This window comes from Macaca thibetana, chromosome 20 (assembly GCF_024542745.1).
Source record: "Macaca thibetana thibetana isolate TM-01 chromosome 20, ASM2454274v1, whole genome shotgun sequence".
NCBI classification, from domain to species: domain Eukaryota; kingdom Metazoa; phylum Chordata; class Mammalia; order Primates; family Cercopithecidae; genus Macaca; species Macaca thibetana.
Window position 1 is genome coordinate 65,916,070 of NC_065597.1, and position 22,650 is coordinate 65,938,719.

Sequence of the window (22,650 nt, forward strand, 5' to 3'; positions counted from 1 at the left end):
AAAAGGGAACTCAAAATGTCAGAAGTTATAAATTAGTAAAATTTGTTGTGGTCCAAATGCTGATTGATGAAGCAAATATTTATAAAATTTAAACACAAAAGAATTGACCCCAGTAAAAATGCTTCCAAAAAAATTGGAAACGATTTAACTATGCTATGCAAGACATCGATCGAGGAATTAAATTAGCTTAATGGAGTTTGCTTTGAAAAATGCTTCCTTTGTGAAAATTCATCAATGTTGGTATAACTCTGACTTTAGAGTTTGTATTCACAAACCCAGAATCAAAATGTGATTCTAGGCCATTTTCCCAAAGCCAGTTTTAGGCCATCCTGTGCTGATGGCAGATAGTCTCTGTATAGGTTGAGTGTCTCTTGCCCAAGTAAACAATTTCAAAGGTTGTCATGCCCCAGTGGTACCATTTCTGGGGATCATGAATGCCCTTCCCCGATGGGTACCTGGTGGTGCTCCACACCTCCACTGCTTCTCTGCATAGTGATACCACCACTGCCAGACAATCTCCTAAATCCCATCGGCATCTGCAATTACAAACAAAACACCTTCACTTCCATTTTAATCCATCCAACAGCCAGCCCTGTAATAAGGTATTATTTCCCGTCTTGCAGATGAGAAAACTGAAGCTCAGAGAGGTCCCATGACCGGGCTTCACTCATGGAGCTGGTGAAGGTAAATCTGAATTGTGTTCCCTGTTCCACAGTTGCCCAAACATGCCAACTGACCTCACGTGTTAATGTGTTTCTCTTCCTGGCAAGTGTTTGGTTTGACCTGAAAAAAATACATTCAGTTATCATCAAAGAGATGTTTTAATTTTCAGTAACATACACACACACACACACACACACACACGCACACGCTGGTTTCATTAATTCATCAAGACAAGCAGTGTCTTGTTAAAGGCTTCTTGAATGTTAATGAATGAATAATTAACTTTAACTATATAATTAGCCTTTAAATGTGCTGAGACCCCCAGAGAGCATCTGCAAACATGCATAAGAAGATGATGAGCTAAAACCGGAAACTTTTGATTAGGAAATGTCAAGTCACTTGACAATACAAATTCCCATCCCTAACGTGTCCATGCTTCGACTGTGGGGTATGGTCCTCCCCGGTGTAGGGACAATTAGATTTGCCAACAAACAGTCTTGGGGCTAGGATTGGACTTTCAAGGCCATTGTGCAGGTATAAGAGAGACCCACAGACTAAAGGAATGGGGTCAGATCTACACACTTGTGAAAGCTGTAGCAGCTCTTGAGGTCTGTCAATAAGTCTGGCAGGAAACCACTAGGTTAAAGTAGCATGGGGCACATGTGACATCCCTCCTTACCTTGCTTCTTTGCTAATTTACAGAGAGGAGGTCTTATTTCCCCCTCTCATTCTGAATTACTGTCATTTCTAATCATCTGTGCTCCTTGAGGAACTGCCGGTGATGGAGAAGGTAATGGCACCCGCACAGCCACTAAGACGCCTGGCAGGGGGTGAGCCTGTCATGCAGCCAGCATAGCGTGGAATTCATTTGGGCTCCAGCACTGCTCTAGCCCTCATGATGGAAAGCCAAGGTGTCTTTGGTCTGTCACAGACATTGGAGAAGAGTGATCACTCCTCTCCAACATCTTGTATAGGGAGTGGAGACAGAAAGGTGCCATGGACTCCAGTGTGTCAGATGGGATCTCTGTCCTCATCATGGGCAACATCCCACAGTTCTCAGACCTGACCTCTGAACCTCCTGCTACCCAGTGGGAGAAACACAACCCCGGTACCTGGTAGGAACTGAGAATGTGGCACAAAGACAATTTCCTCTTGAAAAAAGGAAGAGAACATGCACCAAGCAAAGAAGAGTAACTGAGTTCCCTTAGCTGTGTGTTCTTAATTGGGCTTTCAGTTGGCTGCTCTTGGTTCTAAGGAACCAGCCCCTCAATGGTGTTCCAAGCCAGTGCTGCCAATACCAGGCTGCAACAAGTCACTCTGCATCCAGCAGTCGCAGCTCAACCCCTCTAAATGCTGTTGGTCCACATTGGACCAATACTCTGACACTGTCTACTATGGAAACTAAGCACTTGAAATATGGCAGATTTCTATTTCAGGTGGCCTTTTTTCTCTTTCTTACCCTCCATCTTCAACAAGAAGCTATGGCCACCTACACCTAAATGTCTTCCAATGGACTGCAGTAGACTATGTTAGGGGCAAGAGTTTTCTATGAAGGTAACTCCAGCCCCTTAGATGACTGTGCGGCTGTTAGGAACGAGACAGATGAAGTGGAACAACCCACCACAACTATTGAAACTCTGGCTGCTCTGGCCCCATCCTTGCCTCTTCTTTCAAAACATTTGGCTTATTTATAGCTAAAATCCCCAATCTGAATTTCCTAAGTAATAGAGTTGCCTCCACTTACTCCACAAGTCTTATGGATAACATGGCTTGGTCACAGTGGTTATGTCAGTTGCCTTTGGTGTCAGACTGCGTAGGTTCCAATGCAACTTTTGACATGTATGGGCTGGGTGATGGTGCTGAGTCACTTTAATGCTCAGTGCTTCAGTTTCTCCATCTGACAATAGGGAAAGCAGTAGTATGCCCATCCCTGCACAAGGAGAAGGACCAAAAAAATATAATAATGCATATAAAGTATGCAGAACTGGATTTCTCCTATAGGATCCATAAAACTGGTGAGCCCCTTTGCCATAAAATCTGAATTTGATCAAATGCACTTATGTGTTTTGAGCATTTGTTTTGTTCTGAGCATTGCACACATACTTTACTTATATCACTTTATTCCCAACAGCCCTTTAAGGGCAAATAATGTTGGCTCTATTTTTCTTTCCTTTTATTTTTCTTTTTTTTGAGATGGAGTTTTGCTCTTGTTGCCCAGGCTGGAGTGCAATGGCGCAATCTCGGCTCACTGCAACCTCTGCCTCCCAGGTTCAAGTTATTCTCCTGCCTCAGCCTCCTGAGTAGCTGGGATTACAGGCATGTGCCACCTCGCCCAACTATTTTTTTTTTTTTTTTTTTTTTTTTTTTGTATTTTTAGTAAAGACGGGGTTTCTTTACCATGTTGGTCAGGCTGGTCTCAAACTCCTGACCTTAGGTGATCCACCCACCTCAGCCTCCCAAAGTGCTGGGACTACAGGTGTGAGCCACCATGCCCAGCAAGTTGGATCCATTTTTCATAGAGAAAACTGAGCCTCAGAAATACAGGTGCTTTGCCCAAAGTCCCTGATGACAAACCTCAGAGATTTAGGGGATTTTTATTTCTAACAACGGGAACAATTATTTTTTCCGATAGAAAACAGATCAAAAGTAGACTTTTTGGGTCAGAGCAAGAAGGGAGACCCAGAGTCCTGCTCCCTAAGCCTCCCCCTTGCTTGCCACGGAACATGTAGGGCTGTGCCGTCCACTGCCAATAGTCCATAGGCACGTGGGATCCCCTATGTTAAAATCTAAATCAATGAAATTAAATGAAATCTACAACTCAGTTGCACTAGCCATATTTCAAGTGCTCAACATTCATAGTAGACCGTGTCAGAGCATTTCCAGCATTGCAGAAAGTTCTATTGGACAGTGTGGTCCTAGAGGGTTTTATAATATAAAGTCTGGAAATATCACCATGGAGCCCCAGGCTGCCTTAGCCTCTCTGAAACTTTTCTGCTCATAGACAGAATAGGAAAATAATAACAACAATAATAATCATATCTTGCTACTGGATAGTTGTGAGGCCTCAGTGGGATGATGTCTGTAAAATGCTAAGTATTTTATAAAACACCTTGCAGACAATGGCCATCTCTTTTTTTCAAAGTGATTATTAGTGATTCCATTTGCTATTATTTTAATTCATAGTTTGTTCCTGCATCAGTTTGCTCAGGATAATGGTCTGCAGCTCCATTCATGTCTCTGCAAAGGACGTGATCTTGTTCTTTTTATGGCTGCATAGTATTCAATAGTGTGTATGTGCTACATTTTCTTTATCCAGTCTATCACTGGTGGGCATTTATGTTGATGCTGTGTCTTTGCTATTGTGAATAGTGCTGCAGTGAACATATATGTGCATGTATCTTTATAATAGAATGATTTACATTCCTTTGGGTATATACCCAGTACAGATCTTTGAGGAATTGCCACACTGCTTTCCACAATGGTTTCACTAAACTACACTCCCATCAACAGTGTATAATCATTTCTCTTTCTTCATAACCTTGCCAGCATCTGTTATTTTTTTGACTTTTTATTAATAGCCCATTCTGACTGGTGTGAGACGGTGTCTCAGACAATGACCATCTCCCTTAAAGGGGACTGTGTTTCCCCCAGGTTGTTTTTAAACATGCAGCTATCTGTAGCCATTGTGTGTAGGCCCCAGCTTTCTAGAGTCTAGAAACCAGTTCGTGTGGCCTTACGGTTTCCTTTCTGTGTTGTCATTACTTTGGTTCTGACATGGCCCTAAGATGACAGTCAGGCCATGGAGGGCTGGCCCATTTGTGCCCCTCCATGGCCAGACCCCTCTGAGAGCATGACCACCAGCCCACCCCAGTCATGCGAATGTGTAATTGCATTGGTCAGAGTCAACCACATCTTTTGCAGCTGTCCTGCCTCTGACTTTTCAGCATTGTGCTTTTACAAACTTTGTTCCCAAAGAAAACTTTCTTTATTCCTTGTACTCATATGTCTGTTTGTTGCTCAGCTCAAAAAGACCTGTCATGAAATATGGTACTGATTGGCAGATGTCTATGCCTGTCCATAAAATACCAACTTAAACTGCTTCTGGACAACTCTCATGTGGTTGCTAGGTACATGGTTAGATTTCCAGCCCAGCAGCACCTCAGTACACAGTGGCTTAGCAGGTTGGGAGAAGGTTTCACCCCATAAATTCCAACAGAGGGCCTTAATGTTTGAATGTGCCTGTGTGTACGTGTGTGTGTTTATGTTTATTTTTTGAGGAATGGAGAGATGAGTGTTGGGTGGGACTTAGAAAGTCTAAATAAAACCAAGGTTCTGTGTCTCCATGGCAACTTGGATATGGGAAGTATTGACGTTGCAAGTATCTCAGCTTTTTCAAGAGACCAACACCTTCCATGGCCCTAAGTCCTCAGGATACATGTGTTATCCAGAGTTTCAATTTCCCTATGGATAGCCACAGAAGATGTCTATTGGCTCATAGAATCTTAGAATGCCACAGCTGAAAAAGTGTCTCAGCAAGACCACAATGACCACCTCCTCTCACAGAGGAGAAACCAGAAATCCAAAAGGAAAAAGTGACTTTCCTTAGGTTGCACCATCATCCTAGCCTAGACTAGAACTCAGGTCCCTTTTACGTACTACTCCAGTGTTCTTGTTACACACCTTACTCCCACGATACACAAATTACTTTTGACCTTGTATAACTCTCCATCCCATATTTCTATAGGTCTCACTATTGCTGGCTGTTTCTCTTGACTTGCTGTCATCAAGCCAAGCTCTAGGTTGCTCTAGGTTACAACTGACAGTTCTAGGTTACCATCACTGTTGCCAGTCAGTGCCCAGTTCTCTTCTGCTACTGCTTGATCTGATTCCCTTTAAATACTCTCAGAGCTTAATACCAAGTCTCTGATTCCCCCACCTTGAGATCAAAGCTTCAGAGTGTTTCTATGGATGAGACAAGTCCTACAGTTTTGCGCCACCTCAAACCATTATAGAAACAAAAAAATTAAAATGAAGAACATGGCTGTAAACCTGCCAAATAGTTTTGTTCCCGTAGGGAGTCCTTCGGCAGCTGTCTCTGAAAGGATGCAGTATTTCACATCCTCTCTTTGCCATTTTTATTTTTATTTTTTTGCTTCACTGTTTTATGTTTTCTTGTTAAAGAAAGAAAGGCAATAAGGTTGAGAAAGTGTCATGAAATTGAGTCATCTCCAATTTAGTTTTCTTACTCATTTTAGAGTTGAGACGTTCATCCCTGCATTCCACAGTGATCATTTCAGCCTCGTTAAATAACTTTAACATTTGGAAACAATATCCAGGACCACTGATAGGGATCTAATCATAATTAGGGCCTGTAATCCCAGCACTTTGGGAAGCCAAGGTGGGTGGATACTTGAGGCCAGGAGTTCGAGGCCAGGAGTTCAAGTCCAGCCTGACCAACATGGTGAAACCTGTCTCTACTAAAACTATAAAAATTAGCCGGGAGTGGTGGCAGGCACCTGTAATCCCAGTTATTTGGGAGGCTGAGGCACGAGAATCACTTGAATCCAGGAGGTGGAGGTGGCAGTGAGCTGAGATCGTACCATTGCACTCCAGCCTGGGCAACAGAGTGAGACTCCATCTGAATAATAATAATAATAATATTTAGGCACAATTGTGCCCTTGGAGAGATTACCTGATGCTTGTTTTCTGGGGCATACATAGGATTTCTAAGGAAATGATAACATTCCACATTTTGAACTGCATGGTGATTTCAAGGATATATACATATGTAAAAATTCATCAAGCATTTTATTGCACATACATTATACCTCAATAAAAATAAGTATATCAAAAAATTTAAAAGTGCTACGTTTATTGACGTGGAAATATATTCACTACGGAATGAGAGAAGAAAGCAATTTGTGAAATAGTTTGTGTGGCATAATCACATTTTCAGGATTAAAACAAGGGTTGGCAAACTACAGCCCATGGACCCATCTGTTTTCCTAAATAACATTTTATTGGAACAGAGCAAAGTTCGTTTATTTACACATTCTCTATGGCTGCTTTGGCACTATGTCTTGGTTTCCAAGGGCAGCCATAACAAAGGAATGCAACCTGAGTGGCTTAAACAACAGAAACGACTGTCTCGCAGCTCTGGAGGCTAGATGTCCAAGATCAGGGCATGTGCAGGACCACGCTTCCACCGAAGGCTCCAAGGAGGGATCTATCTGTTCCAGGCCTCTCTCCTGGCTTCTGGTAGCTCTTGGCTTGCAGCAGCATAACTCCAGTCTTCATATGGTATTCTCCCTGTATGCATGTCCATGTTCAGATTTCTCCTTTTTATAAGGATGCCAGCCACAGTGGATTAGGGGTTCATCCTACTTCTGTATGAATGTTAGGGGTGGACACAGTGCAGCCCGTAACACCCTAGAACAGCAGAGTTTAATAGCTGCAACAGAGACTGTATGGCTCACAAAGCCTCAACTATTTATTATGTTGTGTTTACAGAAAAAAGTTTGCCAGTCTCTGTGTATGCGTCTTTGTGCATACTCAGTAAAAAGTTTGGAAGGCTGTTCACTAACAACAAAGGTTGCATCTGAGTTATAGAATTATAGGTAGTTTTAATTTTAATGATTTTTAATACTTTTCTGTACTATTTGGATTTTTAAACATTCTGCAATAATTTCTGTATGATAAATAAGCAGCACACATATTTCTCTTGGGAGGAAAAAATACCATTCCTATTTAGTTCCTTTCTCCTTCACATATACTACCACCAAATTCTTCTGCCCCTTAGTGGTTTATTTTGTTCTGATGCAAACCTTTCTAAATAGGCCAGTGTTCTCCACTGTTGGGAGTGTTAAGGACAAACACTTAGCAAACCAGCAAACTCGACTGTTTACTCACTTGGGTATATAGATCCTTCATGTCTTTATTTAGCTGCCTCTTGTAAGTTGGAGAGAAAAGGTTCTGGCTTTTATCTTCTCATTAAAAATAGATCCTTTTATGATGAGGGGATGGAGAGGCCATGAGTCATCATCACCAGCATGAAAGAAAGTGTGTGATGCTTTCAGGATCAGGCCTCAGGAGCCAGACCCCGAGGTGGTACCTGGCCATCCCTCTGACCCCCTGGTTTCTTGTCATTTCAGGAAGCTGGATGCTTTCATCTATGATGCCGCGGTCTTGAATTACAAGGCCGGGAGGGATGAAGGCTGCAAGCTGGTGACCATCGGGAGTGGGTACATCTTTGCCACCACCGGTTATGGAATTGCCCTTCAGAAAGGCTCTCCTTGGAAGAGGCAGATCGACCTGGCCTTGCTTCAGTTTGTGGGTGATGGTAAGACCCCAGGTGACCCCTTTCTTTAGGGGGACTTGAGACCCTCGCACTTGCTCTGTTTGTTCCTGGGCTTCCCAGTAGATCTTTGCATGATGAGTTTGCTCCCTAAAAATATTTACTGAGTTCCTGTCACATGAAACCATGGTTCTTTAGATTGCTTATAATGGAAAGCAATTCTAGATAACTAAATTTAACAAACAAAAGTATTCTAAGGATACAGTCTCTCTCGGGGGATTTAGGAAAGAGTTAAATAGGTTTAGAAAAAGACAGGAGACAGAGCAGTCCTGGTGCCTTAAGTGGGAATTCATAGGCCTTATCTCTAGGGCCGTGGTTCTCAGAGGGTAAAGGGCAATTTTGTCCCCCAGGTGACATTTGGCAGTACCTGGAGACACATTCAGTGATCACGGCTGAGAATCTGCTTGCTGATCTCATGGGTAGAGGCCAGGGCTAGAAGATGCAGGGGAACACCTTACAGGGTTCAGGACAGCCCCCTACATCACAAAACACAGAATTATCCAACCGCACATGTTGGTAGGCTGTGGTTGAGAGACCCTGCTGTACAAAATTACATAACTAGGCTGTAATCAGTCCCAATTTCATTCCAGAGAAAGGATTCCTGATGCATTTTGAGGTCAAAGACTCTTTCCTAGACTCACCAGGCATGACTCAGGGTGGGGTCAGGTTGTACCAACTTGGCAACTCATGTTCTTCTCCCATGGAAGAATGAAGGAAATTCAATCTCTGTTACAGCCTAATGAGACTGTGGCATTTATAGAACTAAACAGCCACTTGGGCTAGCTGTGTCACCAGAAGCATTTCCTCCTGTCTGCCCTTTCTACTTCATAGCTGGTAATCTCACTGTAGCCCAGAGTTTCCTGGCATGGCCTCTAGAGACTGGCCATGGCTTGGAATGGCAGGTTGGTTTCCTTTTCATTAATAACACTGAGGACATGGAAAAAGCAAAGTCAGCTCAGATAGCAGGTTAACACCAAAAATGAGCTCAGTATGAGGGGGATAGAAAGGCTCAGGCCAGAGGGCAGAAGCACCATTCTAATAGGTGGAGGCTATATTCAGAGATGGTTACTGAATGTGCTATGCTGGGCTAGAGGTGGGAGAGAAAAATCTAGTTACCACTACGGTGAAATGCAATATCAAAATAGGCAGAGGTTAGCTAGTGCGTAGGGTTGGTGTGAATTTGAATGAAGTGCACAATTACTTCTGGCTTCTTATCTGCTTTCTATTCACAGAATTAAATCCTAGATTCTCACAGTGCCATCAAGCATGCGAAAGGTGTTTTATATTTAACTCCCAAATAAGAACATCTGAGTCTTTGAATTCCCCTTAGGGCATTCGTACCTTCCTCAGATCACTGGCCATGTTCTCTGTTGTGTAATAATGATTTGTGGCTGTGTTGGTCAGCTTTTTGCTGTGAGATCTTAGAGGCGTACAACAATAAGCATTTCTTTTCCTCATGGTAGCGCAGGTTGAGTGGAAAAGCTCTGCCTGGGGTGGGGATAGTGCCTCTGCTTCCTGCCACAAGCCCATGATTCAACAGTGTGGTCTCTGCTCCACACGTGTTTATGCTGTGTCTCAGGCTGAAAGGGTAGCAGCTACCTGGGGAAACTCTTTTCCTGGCTATGGCAGAAGCACAGAAAGGAATGCCTAGCTGCACAGGCACATTTCAAGCCGCTGCTTGGTCATGTTCATGTCTGCTAATATCCTTCTGTCCAAAGCAAGTCAGGTGTCCAAGTTCATGGTCAAGGGATTGCGGGTATGCTCTACCTTTCATATGACAGATTTTGAAGTTTTATGGCAAAAGTGTGGACACTGAGAGTACACTGAAGAATTGGGGCCAAATGTTTTGCCTGTCACGGGGGTGGATAAACACCCTTACAGGGGGTGAACTACTCAGCAAACAGGAGTCTTGTTTCCAGCATTAAAACAAAACACTGAACATCACAGGTAATTGGTCAATAAAGGGTTGAATGAATAAATACGTGTGTAGATGAATGGTTGATATTAAGATGTATTTCATTCGGCAGGAAACTTTTAAATGTGATAGGTATCTGTCAAATAAGTGAGTTCTAACTCTAGCCCCACCCACCATTGGTGTCATTCTCGAACCATCTATTATAAAACAGCTAACATATTTAGGGACTTGGATATGTCAATCATCATACTGGATGCATTACATATGTTCCTCAATGTAATCTTTATAACCTTATGAGGTTAAATGTTGCTTATTCCCACTTTACAGAGGAGGAAATTCAATCTCAGAGGGCAAATCCCCTAGCTAGTAAGGGGCAAAGCTTCTACTTGTGGGACCTTCCTCTGGAAGGGGACCAATTAGGGAAGACTGTTGTTACATTTAATTCTCTAAGATATCTATCAAAGATGACTAATTCAACTCTTGAGATGTGTAAATCCTTTAGGAAGGAGTAATTTAGTGCACATCTGAACTAAATCTGTTGCATTTACAAATACTTCTGTGAAAGAAGTGATCTTTTTTAGCCTCAGTTTATTCATCTGTGAAAGGATACATAAATATTTACCAATAAGGTTGGTGTGAAGATGAAATGGGAGAATACATGTCAAGTGCATAGCTTAGCATAGACCCTGTAACATAGAAGTGGTTCAATAAATGTTAGCCATCACCATCGTTGTTACAGAAAAGGGGTGCTGATGTAGATCTCAAGAGAGGGTTCTTGGATCTCATGCAGGAAAGAATTCAGGGTGAGTCCATGGAGTAAAGTCAAAGCAAGTTTATTAAGAAAACGAAGGAATAAAAGAATGGCTACTCCATAGACAGAGCAGACCCAAGGGCTGCTGGTTGCCCATTTTTATGGTTATTTCTTGATGACATGCTAAACAAGGAGTGGATTATTCATGCGTCCCTTTTTTAGACCATGTAGGGTAACTTCCTGACGTTGCCATGGCATTTGTAAACTGTCATGGCGCTGGTGGGAGTGTAGCAGTGGGGATGACCAGAGGTCACTCTCTTTGCCATCTTGGTTTTGGTGGGTTTTGGCCGGCTTCTTTACTGCAACCTGTTTTATCAGCAAGGTCTTTATGATCTATATCTTGTGCCCACCTTCTATCTCATCTTGTGACTTAGAATGCCTTAAGCCATTTGGGAATGCAGCCTAGTAGGGCTCAGCCTCATTTTACCCGGCTCCTATTTAAGATAAAGAGTTGTTCTGGTTCACACACCTCTGATATCATTATTATCATTATCATCATCATCACCATCACCATCATCATCACCATCAGTCATTATCATCATCATCATCATGACCAATGCCATCATCCTCATTACCACCATCATCACCACCATCATCATGGCCGTCACCACCACCCTCCTCCTCCTCTTCATCCTTCTCCTTCTCATCATCACCATAGTTGCCTGTGCACTACTCTAGTATCAAACAACTTCTTTAGTGTTGCACTGGCAATAATATAGTCAAGTTAGTAACATAGAAACGACGTTTGTGGTGCTAAACATAAAAGGTCTTCTTTGCATCAAATAAAAAATAAACAGTAAAAGCATCCAGATGGGCCAGGGGTTTGTTGATATACTTACAGAACATCTAGGTTCTCATAGATATTTTCTGTTCTGGCTCATTGCCTTCCTGGTCAGACTGTTGGGTTTGGGAAGTGTGTCTTTTCAGCTTCCTCTCTTGAGGCCATCTGGAGGCAAAGACTTGGGAGAGAAAATGCCATTGCTCCAGGGGGTGTCTCCAGATGATCTTCCCGGAAAGCCATGACCAATTCTGAATGTCTCTCTAGGAGTAAATACATGAATTAACACAGCTGCATAAATATTTCACTTATCGTATGCAGCTTCAGCAGGATTAATTATGCTCTAAAATTAGATGTGTAAAGAGCACAGTGCTGAGCAGTACCTAATTATTTATCTAGAATGGAGTGTTTATCTCTTGTTATACAGTAGCTTCAGTGGACGATAATGAGTCTAATGAGTGTCAAAAGTATAAAAAATTTTCCTAATGAGCTGTGTAAATATAACCTTTGAATGGAGTGTTTGGTTATTGAGGGAACCTCTTACGTGAAGCCTGCCACGCATTTCCCTAGGAAAAAGACTGCTCATCTGCCTGGAAGCATACACAAGATCCTAGCAAGATGTGGCCTTCCTTTTCCCATCTAATTGTCTGTGGTCTTTCTAAAATGATAGAGTGCACCATGGCATCTTTGAGTCTCAGTCCTGGAGTAGCAGTGCTCATTGGCATTTTCCGGCATTGATCAGCATCGATACCCAACACTTACTGAGAAACAGATGCCTTCGTAGGCACTGATGTTCTAAGAAGGGGATGTCATGGTCTTTTTCTTCTTACCCTCAATGAACTTACAGTCCAGTAGGTTAACAGATGTATAAATGCAAAACATCTTATCCTAAAATTGAAACGTGTCTAGTAATTCACATATATAAATTTATGTCATATATGTATATATACACATATGTAGACATAAATACATATATACATACATGTGTTATATATGTGGTATATATTCTTATGTATGTATATGTATATACATATATATTCTTCTTAAGTGTGTTGGGTAGATGATAGAGTGGTCAAGGAGAAATACAAGACATAACTAGTATCTTTAAATATAAGAATAAAGGACAGAATGATTCATAAAGAAAACAAGTGTGGCAAGATTTAGACAAAAAATAGAATGGGCCAGGGTTCATAGAAGCCTCTGCCATTTATTCATCCAGCACCCAGCAACTCTTTATTGAGTACCTCGATTCTGCTTGGTCCCTAAAAGGTGACACTTGAGTGAGAACCTGAAGACTGGGTAAGCCTTGGACTTAAAGAATGGCACTTCTGGCTTTGAAGTAAAGGTGAACAGAGGATCCCATAGGTCCCATCTATCTCATACATTTTGTGATTTTCAAAAAAATGATTCTGGGATTTGAAGAAGCGGAAGAAAGACCATAAAGGTCAAACCCTTCTGATATCTAGGGACGAGAAAACAAGATACCGAGAAGAACAAGAATGCCTAATTTTATTGTTCAGACACAAATGGTGCTGAGAAAAAGGAGGGAAAAAAAATTGTTTTGGGGCCTCTCATCTATGGTTCAGCATTATGCCAAGCACATCACATATAATATCCTAGTAAGCCTTTATATAACATTCTGAAGTATCTCTTAGTATCTCCATTCCACAAAGCAGGACAATGAGGCTCCAGTGGGTCAAGTGAACTGCAGCAGAGCTTCTTTAGCTTTACCATGAGCAAGAATCACCTGGGGATCTTCCTAAAACAAAGACTCTGTTTCAGTGGGTCTAGGGTGGAGCCTGAGACCCAGCATTTCTAACAAGCTCCCGGGTGATGCTGATGCTACCAGCCAATGGACAACACCCTGTTCAGACTTTTATAGAGGTAACAATTGGCTCTAGTTCATCTGAGTCCAATTCTGATCATTTTTCCACTAAACCAAGCTGCAAGGAGAAACCTGGGTTGCAGGCGGCCGGGTCAGCTTAGCTATAAGTAATACTTTTTAGCATTGAGAAACATTTAATCTTCTTTGTATTTAGCTCAGTTTTAATGGTTGTGGATTTATTTTTAAACTCCAGTATACATTACTCGTCCCTGACATCTAGTCTGAGTTCATATAACACATAAAATTAGATGTATATATTATATATTTTAAAAATTATGTATATGGTATATTCAATTGCACCTATATCATATTTAGGTGTATATAATAGATTATATATATATTATATATATAGTATATGTGAAATATTCTAAAGATATGGCACATATATCTCTCTCATTGATATTATATTAGGCTAGGTGCAGTGGCTCGTGCCTGTAATCTTAACTACTCAGGAGCGTGAGGTGGGAGGATTGCCTGAAGCCAGGGGTTCAAGATCAGCCCAGGCAACATAGCAAAAACCCATCTCTACAAAAACAATTTTAAAAATTAGCTGAGCATGGTGGTACATGCTTGTAGGCCCACCTACTCAGGAGACTGAGGCAGGAGGATTACTTGAGCTCAGGAGTTTGAGGCTGCAGTAAGCCATGATCATGCCACTGCACTCCAGCCTGGGTGACAGAGTGAGACCTTGTCTCCAAAAATAATAACATGAATAGAGTGACCAATTCAACCAATTTTGCCCGGACTCTCCAAGTTTTGAAACTAGTGACTGACCCTAGTTATATCATATTTGGACATATAATCATATGTTAAATATTTGAAAGATACAGATACACACACACACAATTTTAGTTCATCAGGTTCCCTCTGTTCCTTTTGTACTGCAACTTTTGCCAGCAATAATTCAGATTGGAGAGGACCACAAACCCTGCTCTCAGGTTAATAAGGAGCCTTGCTGCAATGGACTCTAGAGCTTTAAAAGCACCGTTCAGCATAATGATGCTCACAGATCTTGGAGTCGGGGAGCCTTGGCAGGGAAGTCAATGGAGAAGCTCACTTTCTCCCTCTGAGTGGGTCAGTGTTGGCATCCTGAGTCCTTTTTTTGTTGGTCACTCTTCCACTGAAGCATACAAGATAGCTTTTGACAGCGGGGGACCCCATGCTGGCAGACAGAGTAGAGAGTGTTTGTGTGGTTACAGAAGTCCTTGTATCTAATTAGAATTCTCATAAATTGCTCTGGGCCACTGGATGGGTTGCTAATATCCTCAACACTGCCCTTGATCAGCTTCCCAGCTTAATATCTTTGGGCTGACATCCGAGTCTAGGGTAGAGCTGGACAGTCCCACAGCTCAGGCAGTGATGACCACACATGCGTCCATCCTGAGGATGGCATATGCCTGAGAGGCCTTCACAGCCAGTCTTCTTGGGGCTGGCTTAGGAATGGTATGGCAGTGTGGATTGGGGAAATCCTTGAATGCCCCTTACCCCTGAATATTTTTTCCATTCAACTTTGTACAGCATCCAAAATTTCACCATTTGAAATTTTTTTTTAGATAAGTGTGGATTGCTGCATGCAACACCCTGTAAAAATGGAATTCCTCCTTCCTTCTTTTCCTAACCCCATTTCCTGATTTGACATCTCATCCATCCTTCAGCCTCTGTGCTCCTCTGTGAAGACTCCCATAAAGACCTCTAAGCTAGATACCCTGCCTGTGAACTCCATTATCTCCATGTTTGTGGCATTTAGCAAAGCAAGAGAGGTGAAATAAGTAAGATGAAGGTTCTGCAGTTTCCTAGTAGTGTGACCTGGGGCAAATTAATTTCTTAGAGTCTCAGTTTTCTCATTTTAAAATCAGAATTCTTTAAGAATTAAGTATGAAAATAAACATAAAGAAGCTAGCCCTGTGCCTGGCACACATTAGATGCCATTGTTGACCTCTCCATGTCCGCTAGCCACTTGAGTGCACTACATTATAGGTTCTTTGAGGGCATACACTATCCGTGTCCATCCTTGTTGCTATTCCCTTACTGCAGGACTCAGTGGAGCTTGGCATACAGCGGGTACATAAACAAAACTTGTTTAATGAATGAAAAAATGAAGGAATGAAGTAGAAAATACTGCAGATATACTTTTGCAAGACTTATGTCATCAATTTAATATCTTCTCTAATGAAAGGGACCATATTTTCTTTAGAAAGGACACTAGATACCTCTAGAGAGATGCAAGGAGGTAATCACTGAATTACTGCCAAACTTTTGACAGTCTTTCCAAGCATCTTACCACTGTATTAACTACAAGATAGAGGCAAATTCCTCCATTGTCTTACTTGTATATTATAATAGTCAAATATCCCTATATTAAGCTCTTTAATGCAATATATGCAATATGCATATCAGGCATATCTATGCATATATGTAATATGTGCAATATGATGTATATAACCAACAGGATTATATATTCCCTGGCTTTTACAACTGTATTGGATCATAAATTGCTGCTTAGTCCAGTAATAGGGAAACCCGAAGCCAGAGAGGGGATACGACCTCACCTAAGGATGCAGTGAAGCAGTGCAGAGTTGAGGCTCAAACCCAGGTTCTCTGCCTCCTAGACAAATTATATATTAGAAACAAAATAAAGGGAACACAAAACCAGTGATGATCCTTTGTTCTGTTTCTTTGGGAAAGACTTAACCTCTGCAGTAGGAGTAAGGGTCATAGAGGACAGTTGGGGTATCTCCAGGCATATTGGTCAGCAGCCCTATCCAAATCATAAAGCTTCCAGTAGAATGAGCCTTGCTGTCTCCCAGGACCCCCTCCTTCCCTGCAGCACAGTAGAGGCAAGAGATAGGAGAAACAGTGTGGACTCCAAAGCACATGCTTTGTTTATTTCAGGCAAGACTGCATACTTATGCGGGGGACAGTAGGCAAGTTTCATGTCCATAATGTTCCCGGGCACACACCCTTGGTTTATGTCTTTCTTTGACAAACCAGCCCTGTTCACAGCTTCTCCCTTTCTTCCATGCAAACCTCTTCCAAACTCTAGCTCTAATCCCTTCCCTAAGGAGGAGCTTGTGAAATAAAACTGTGTTGCTCTACCCTTGATTTTTGCTGTACTTCACTGATGTGGTTTTGTTCATTGCAATGTCATTATGTCATTAGCATGAATAGAGAATTCTAAAACCCCAACAACCAGGAGTGATAATTGCACAGTTGTCTTAGCCAGACCCTTTGCCAAACTGGATCGAGCTCCTACTGTGTCCTTTGCTAAACTTGCTACTGCAGTCCTAAGAATTTAAACACTCAAAAGCGTCCTCCTTAATTTATTTGTGTGTGTGTGTGTGTGTGTGTGTGTGTGTTTCATATATCTTATCAACCAAGGTTTGTTTTCCAAATTCTCTAACCTTAGACAGGAATTCAGGTGTTCCCACATAGTAGTCAGCAACATAAGTCAGAACTCATGATTCTTCCATGTCCACCAGATCTAGGGAGGGTTCTGGAATATGGGATTCAGTCTCTTTAATCAAGAACCTGGGAGAGAGTGGCCAGGAACTTCACAGGCCCAGAAATTAGGACCATGAGGCTGAAATCTGTGCTTTATTCTGCTGGTTTATGATGAAGAGGGTGACCAAGATAAAGTGTATTTCCTTTAGCATTTATCAAAACCCATGACCCAAATCCCACTTACTGCCTGGTTTTGAAAATAAAGTTTTATTGAAACCCAATCGCATGTAAAGCCCAGTCATTGCAATAGAAACTGTAAGGCCTGCAAAGGCCAAAATGGTTATTATCTGGCCCTTTACAGAACAAGTTTGATGGCACCTAGTCTAGACTGTCTGGAGCGAGATAAGAAGGGCAGAGAAGGCCGGGCGCAGTGGCTCCCGCCTGTAATCCCAGCACTTTGGGAGGCTGAGGCAGGTGAATCAGGAGTTCAAGACCAGCCTTTTCAATACAGTGAAACCCTGTCTCTTCTAAAAAATACAAAAATTAGCCGGATGTGGTGGCGGGTGCCTATAGTCCCAGCTACTCAGGAGGCTGAGGCAGGAGAATCACTTGAACCCAGGAGGTGGAGGTTGCAGTGAGCCGAGATGGTGCCACTGCACTCCAGCCTGGGCAACAGAATGAGACTCTGTCTCAGAAGAAAAGAAAAGAAAAAAAGAAAATAACAGAGTCAAAAAGTAAGGAAAGAGGGGAGAAAGGAAGAGATAGCAAAAAAAAAAAAAAAAAAAAAAAAAAAAGGAGTAAAGGGAGAGAGAGGCAAAGAAAGAAGGAGTGGGAGAGGTAAGAGACGTTTGCTAAATGGTAGTTTAGGCAGTGTTTAGCCTGTGCCTCCACAGAGCAAGCTGGTTTTATTAGATTGAGAATTAGCCATGTTGCAGATGAAACTGAAGATGTCTCAGAGTCGTCCCTGCTTCTCCTCGGCTCCAGTGTGTTAGTACAAAGCACAGACCACCGGGTGACTCACTCCTGCCTCGGAGATGTCTAATCTGTCTTTTGATGGCTTCCCTGCCAGCAATTCTTCCTGACATAGGTCCCTGTGTCCTCAGATGACTCAGCAACACCCATTACAACCAGCAGCCTCAGCCCAATTAAAGAGAGAAATGCAAAATAAAAATGGACAGGAGAGGAATTGCAGAGCATCTGAAAACCTCGTTTAAGAGGATGGGACAGTTTTCCATTTCTCCACATGGAAGTAGTTCAACAGCTACCATGATTGTTATAGATATTTATCATAGTAAGTAACACTTATGAGAAGGATAACTACATGTCACAAAAATCATCTCATTCCTTTATGTTTTTATCCACAAAAAGAGTCAAACTCTGTAAAATATTCGAAGAGATCTATTCTGAGCCAACTGTGAGGGCCATGACCCATGACACAACCCCCCAGGAGGTCCTGAGAACAAGAACATGTGCCCAAGGTGGTTGGGCTACAGCCTGGTTTTACACGTTTTAGGGAGACAAAAGACATCAATCAATACATGTGAGGTGTGCATTGGTGCAGTCTGATAGGGCAGGATAACGTGGTGTGGGGTGGGGGAGTGGGGCACAAGTGAAAGGTAGAGTCAAAGTCCAAAGATTTTCTGATTTGCAATTGGTTGAAAGAGTTAAATTATTATAGAAAGGCCTGGAATCAAGAGAAAGGAGTTTCTGGGTTAAGAGAAGGGATTGTGGAGACTACAGTTCTCAGGTGCATGAAGCCTCAGTGTTTTCTGTTCAGACCTCTAAAAGACCCTGGCCTCTCAGTCTCTTCAAGATCAGGAGGGCCTGGAATGGGGAAAGATCTTGTTATGTTAATAGAGAATATATATAGATGCAATTTTCCACAAGGATGGCTTTGCAGGCCATTTAAAAAAATGGCAAAGAAACATATTTGGGGGTAAAATGTTTTGACTTCCTTCTTTATCTGTCATGTGATGTTCTGCCAGAGTCAAGTTGGAAACTAAGCCATGTTACATAGCATGGAATAAAACCCCTCTGATGAGACTTTATGGTTTGGAGGGTGTGACTCTTCAGGCCCCTTAGATAGGACTTTGGGCAAGAGAAGAAAATGGTCAGAGTTTAGTCCTTATATTAATTTCATTTGCTCCTCACAATGACTAAATGGCATGGAGTTATGATTATTCATTCCTATTTACATATGAGGAAACTGAGTCACAGGTCAGTTAAGTGAGGTGTCCAGGATTATCCAGCTAAGTGGGAGATCTGAGATTGGTACAATTGATACCTACGCAGGAGGGCGCCAGGATCTTTGCTTTAACCTTTATGTGATATTGCTTCTTTAGCTGCTATAAACCCTCATAGACATCTTGGAAGACAGGTTTTCTCATCTGGAAAGGGGCAAGGCTGTGATTTAAACACAGGTAGGTCACACCCCAGAGTCAGTGCTCCTTCCTCTTTTACTAATGAAACAGCATCATTCCCCTGCAGATGGTACTGGGCAAAATCGCTTAGCAACAGAAGTTTAGGGTGGGAGAGAAAGTGACCTACACTTTTTTTCCGTTGTTCCATGGTGAAGGAGACTCGTCCATGCCTCAGGCCCCAGCACCATGGGAGCAGGCCCAGCCTAATTTTTGAGATCATTCAACCCTGCCAGTTTGGGGAAAACTAAGGACCCAGAAGCAAGAGATGAGAAGGAATGAAACAAGGACAGAATGTAATTAAGAGAAGTCAGATGTTTGGCCTCGATACAGGCTTGCAAAGCAGCCTCTCCAGGTTCACAAAGACCTGTCTTGGTTGCTGGAATTGCTTGTTCCCCACAGAGCTTCTTGGAGCTGCATAATCTCCAGAATTTCAGAAAGTTATTGTTCCTTGCTAAACGTGTTTTAATCAAATTGAGACTTCAAAGGCAGAAATCACAGTTGGGCATGAGCTGGGCTAGTCTGTAAATTACTAACTTTCTAATCAAGTTAGGAAGAACTGGGTGCCATTGACAACCCCTTTCCCATTTATTCACCCATTTGTTCATTCATTCATTCTCCCCTCTAGTCGTTGATTCAACAAAGAACAACTGAGCAGATTTTAAACTCCAGGTGGTGGGATATAAAAATGATTAAACACTCCTGCTCTATTGCCCTTGCATGTGGAGATGCTTTTGACATTTTTGCATCCAATAGAATCACTTGGCAAGCCAAACGAAAATACACCTAACTTTCACCTCCTGTGGGGTATTTCTACATCCTTTCTGGATGATTCTAATGCACATTAAGGTTTTTTTTTTTTAATTGAAACTTATACTTTTTATCTAGTGTTCTAATTTGAATCTCCATGTACATAATTTTATAATATTTTGTAACTTTTAAGTGAAAATTCTTAAAGCAGGCATTTGCTCCCTTTGCACACACGTACACACACACACACACATATATATATATATATATATATTTTTTTTTTTTGAGATAGAGTTTTGCTTTTGTTGCCCAGGCTGGAATGCAGTGGTGTGATCTCAGCTTACTGCAACCTCTGCTTCCTGGGTTCAAGCGATTCTCCTGCCTCAGCCTCCTGAGTAGCTGGAATTACAGGCACCCACCACCACGCCCAGCTAATTTTTGTATTTTTAGTAGAGAAAGGGTTTTGCCATGTTGGCCAGGCTGGTCTTGAACTCCTGACCTCAGGTGATCTGTCTGCCTCCGCCTCCCAAAGTGCTGGGATTACAGGTGTGAGCCACCGTGCCCAGCCATATAATCCTTTTTAAAAAACTGGAAGTTCATGGGTACATGTGCAGGTTTGCTATATAGGTAAACTTGTGTCATGGGGGTTTGTTGTACAGATTATTTCATCACCCAGGTATTAAGCCTAGTACCCATTATTTGTTTTTCCTGATCCTCTCCCTCCTCCTATCCTCCAACCTCCATTAGGCCCCAGTGTGTGTTGCTCCCTTCTATATATCCATGTGTTCTCATCCTTTAGTTTCCACTTGAAAGTGGGAACATGGGGTATTTGGTTTTCTGTTCCTTTGTTAGTTTACTAAGAATAATAGTCTTCAGCTCCATCCATAAGGTTTAAGAATCACTCTTTTTTTTAAAAAAAAAATTATTTATTATTATTATACTTTAAGTTGTAGGGTACATGTGCATAACGTGCAGGTTTGTTACATACAATATTTACCATTTAGAAACATTTTATCCTCTGATTGACAAATGCTGAGTACAAACATCTCTGGCCATCCAATCATTCAGTTGCGGTCTATAATATTGAAACTTTGCCCTGTGTTTTATTCATTCTTTTTCTCTCAGGGCTTCTAATTAGGTTTACACAGAGACCTTGGTGATTGTGAACACTAGAGGCATAAATGGTTTGGCACTTCTAAGCATCAGTCCACATGCCAACCACAATAAAGAACATAGGAGATATGAGGGTAGGCTATGAATGGAAGACGTAGTCAGATAAGCTTTAATGTTAAGCTTCCTCATTCAGGAAGGATCGAAATAGACATGAAAGCCTTTATTGCTTCCAAAGATTTCATTTTCATTTATTGACTATAATAACAGTGTTAAAAATAAAGCAGGCAAAACTGAAAACCCCACATTTGGGCAAAGACTGAGCCAGCACTTCTATCAATTAAATCGGATCTGGAACTAGATTTGGACACAATGGCTCTCCTGATTCCTTATACATGTAGACGGGGTCTCATTTGAAACCATGGGGAAAGTGCGGCTAAAGACCATTGATTGAGTCTAATTTTTTATATGGATTTCATTATTGCTCCCATGTTCATGGATGACCTTTGCATGCACGTAAACATCATGTATACACAAGGATAATATACTGATATAGATGGCAGAAGGGGGTGATCATTAATAACCATTTTGATGCCCCAACAACTAAGTCACTTTTACTCTCCTATGACCTAAAGACTGTCTAGGGCAAACAATTTATTCAGAAATGCAACGTTTTTAAAGAAGAAAAATGTCAGTTCTAAGCATAGATTAGCAATAAAGGACTTAACTGCTTCTCCATTGGCCTGTGACCAGCTGGTACCATAAAAATTAGACTTGTTTATTTCCCTCCTAATTTTAACTAGAGACATATTTGGAATAATAATGGAACAGTACTTACTTAAGAAACAGATAAAATCCATAAATTTCCTGGAGAGCCATTGACTCTTCCTCAGTGTTAAAACTCCAGGGGATTTTATCTGCGTAAATTTGCAGTGATTTCCCTAACAGGCCTGTTGAGATTCAGAATCTTAGTGTCTGTTATCAATCCAACACCAGGATTAGTACAAGGTCAGCATGCCAGGCCCGTGCCTGACAAGCAGTGAATTGCTCAAACCAGGGAAAGTCAAATGTCAAGAGAACCATCAAAGTGGAAATAAGACATAATGAATGGCTTGTTGGTAAGTCAAACATTGATGTCACATAGGCTCGTGCAAGATTTATGGGATGGATAAAGAGTGGCCCCAAATCCCTCTCAGTCTATATTTTTTAAATGCTTTCATTTGGAAAGGCAGTGTATTATATATACATTGGTCCCTCAGTATGGTGAAGGATTGGTTTGAGGACCTCCTGCAGACACCGAAATCTGTGGATGCTCAAGTTCCTGATATAAAATGGTATAGCATTTGAATATAATCCACGCACATCTTTTCTTATACTTTAAATCATCTCTAGTTTACTTATAATACCTAATGCAATATAAATGCTATCTAAATAGTTGTTACACCATATGGTTTAAGAAACAATGACAAGAAAAAAAAAGTCTGTATTCGTTTAGCGCAGACACCATTTTTTCCCCAAAATATTTT

At 41.6% G+C, this 22,650-nt stretch overlaps 1 protein-coding gene across 2 annotated transcripts in view; it reads left to right on the forward strand.

Moving 5' to 3' along the window:
• GRIN2A (glutamate ionotropic receptor NMDA type subunit 2A) overlaps positions 1-22,650 on the forward strand; it is a 421,161-nt gene that overhangs the window by 376,406 nt on the left and 22,105 nt on the right. For both annotated transcript variants that reach the window (XM_050774166.1, XM_050774165.1), the window contains one exon: positions 7,815-8,002. In XM_050774166.1, the coding sequence (XP_050630123.1) occupies positions 7,815-8,002 (188 nt within the window). The remainder of the gene's footprint in view (positions 1-7,814; positions 8,003-22,650) is intronic.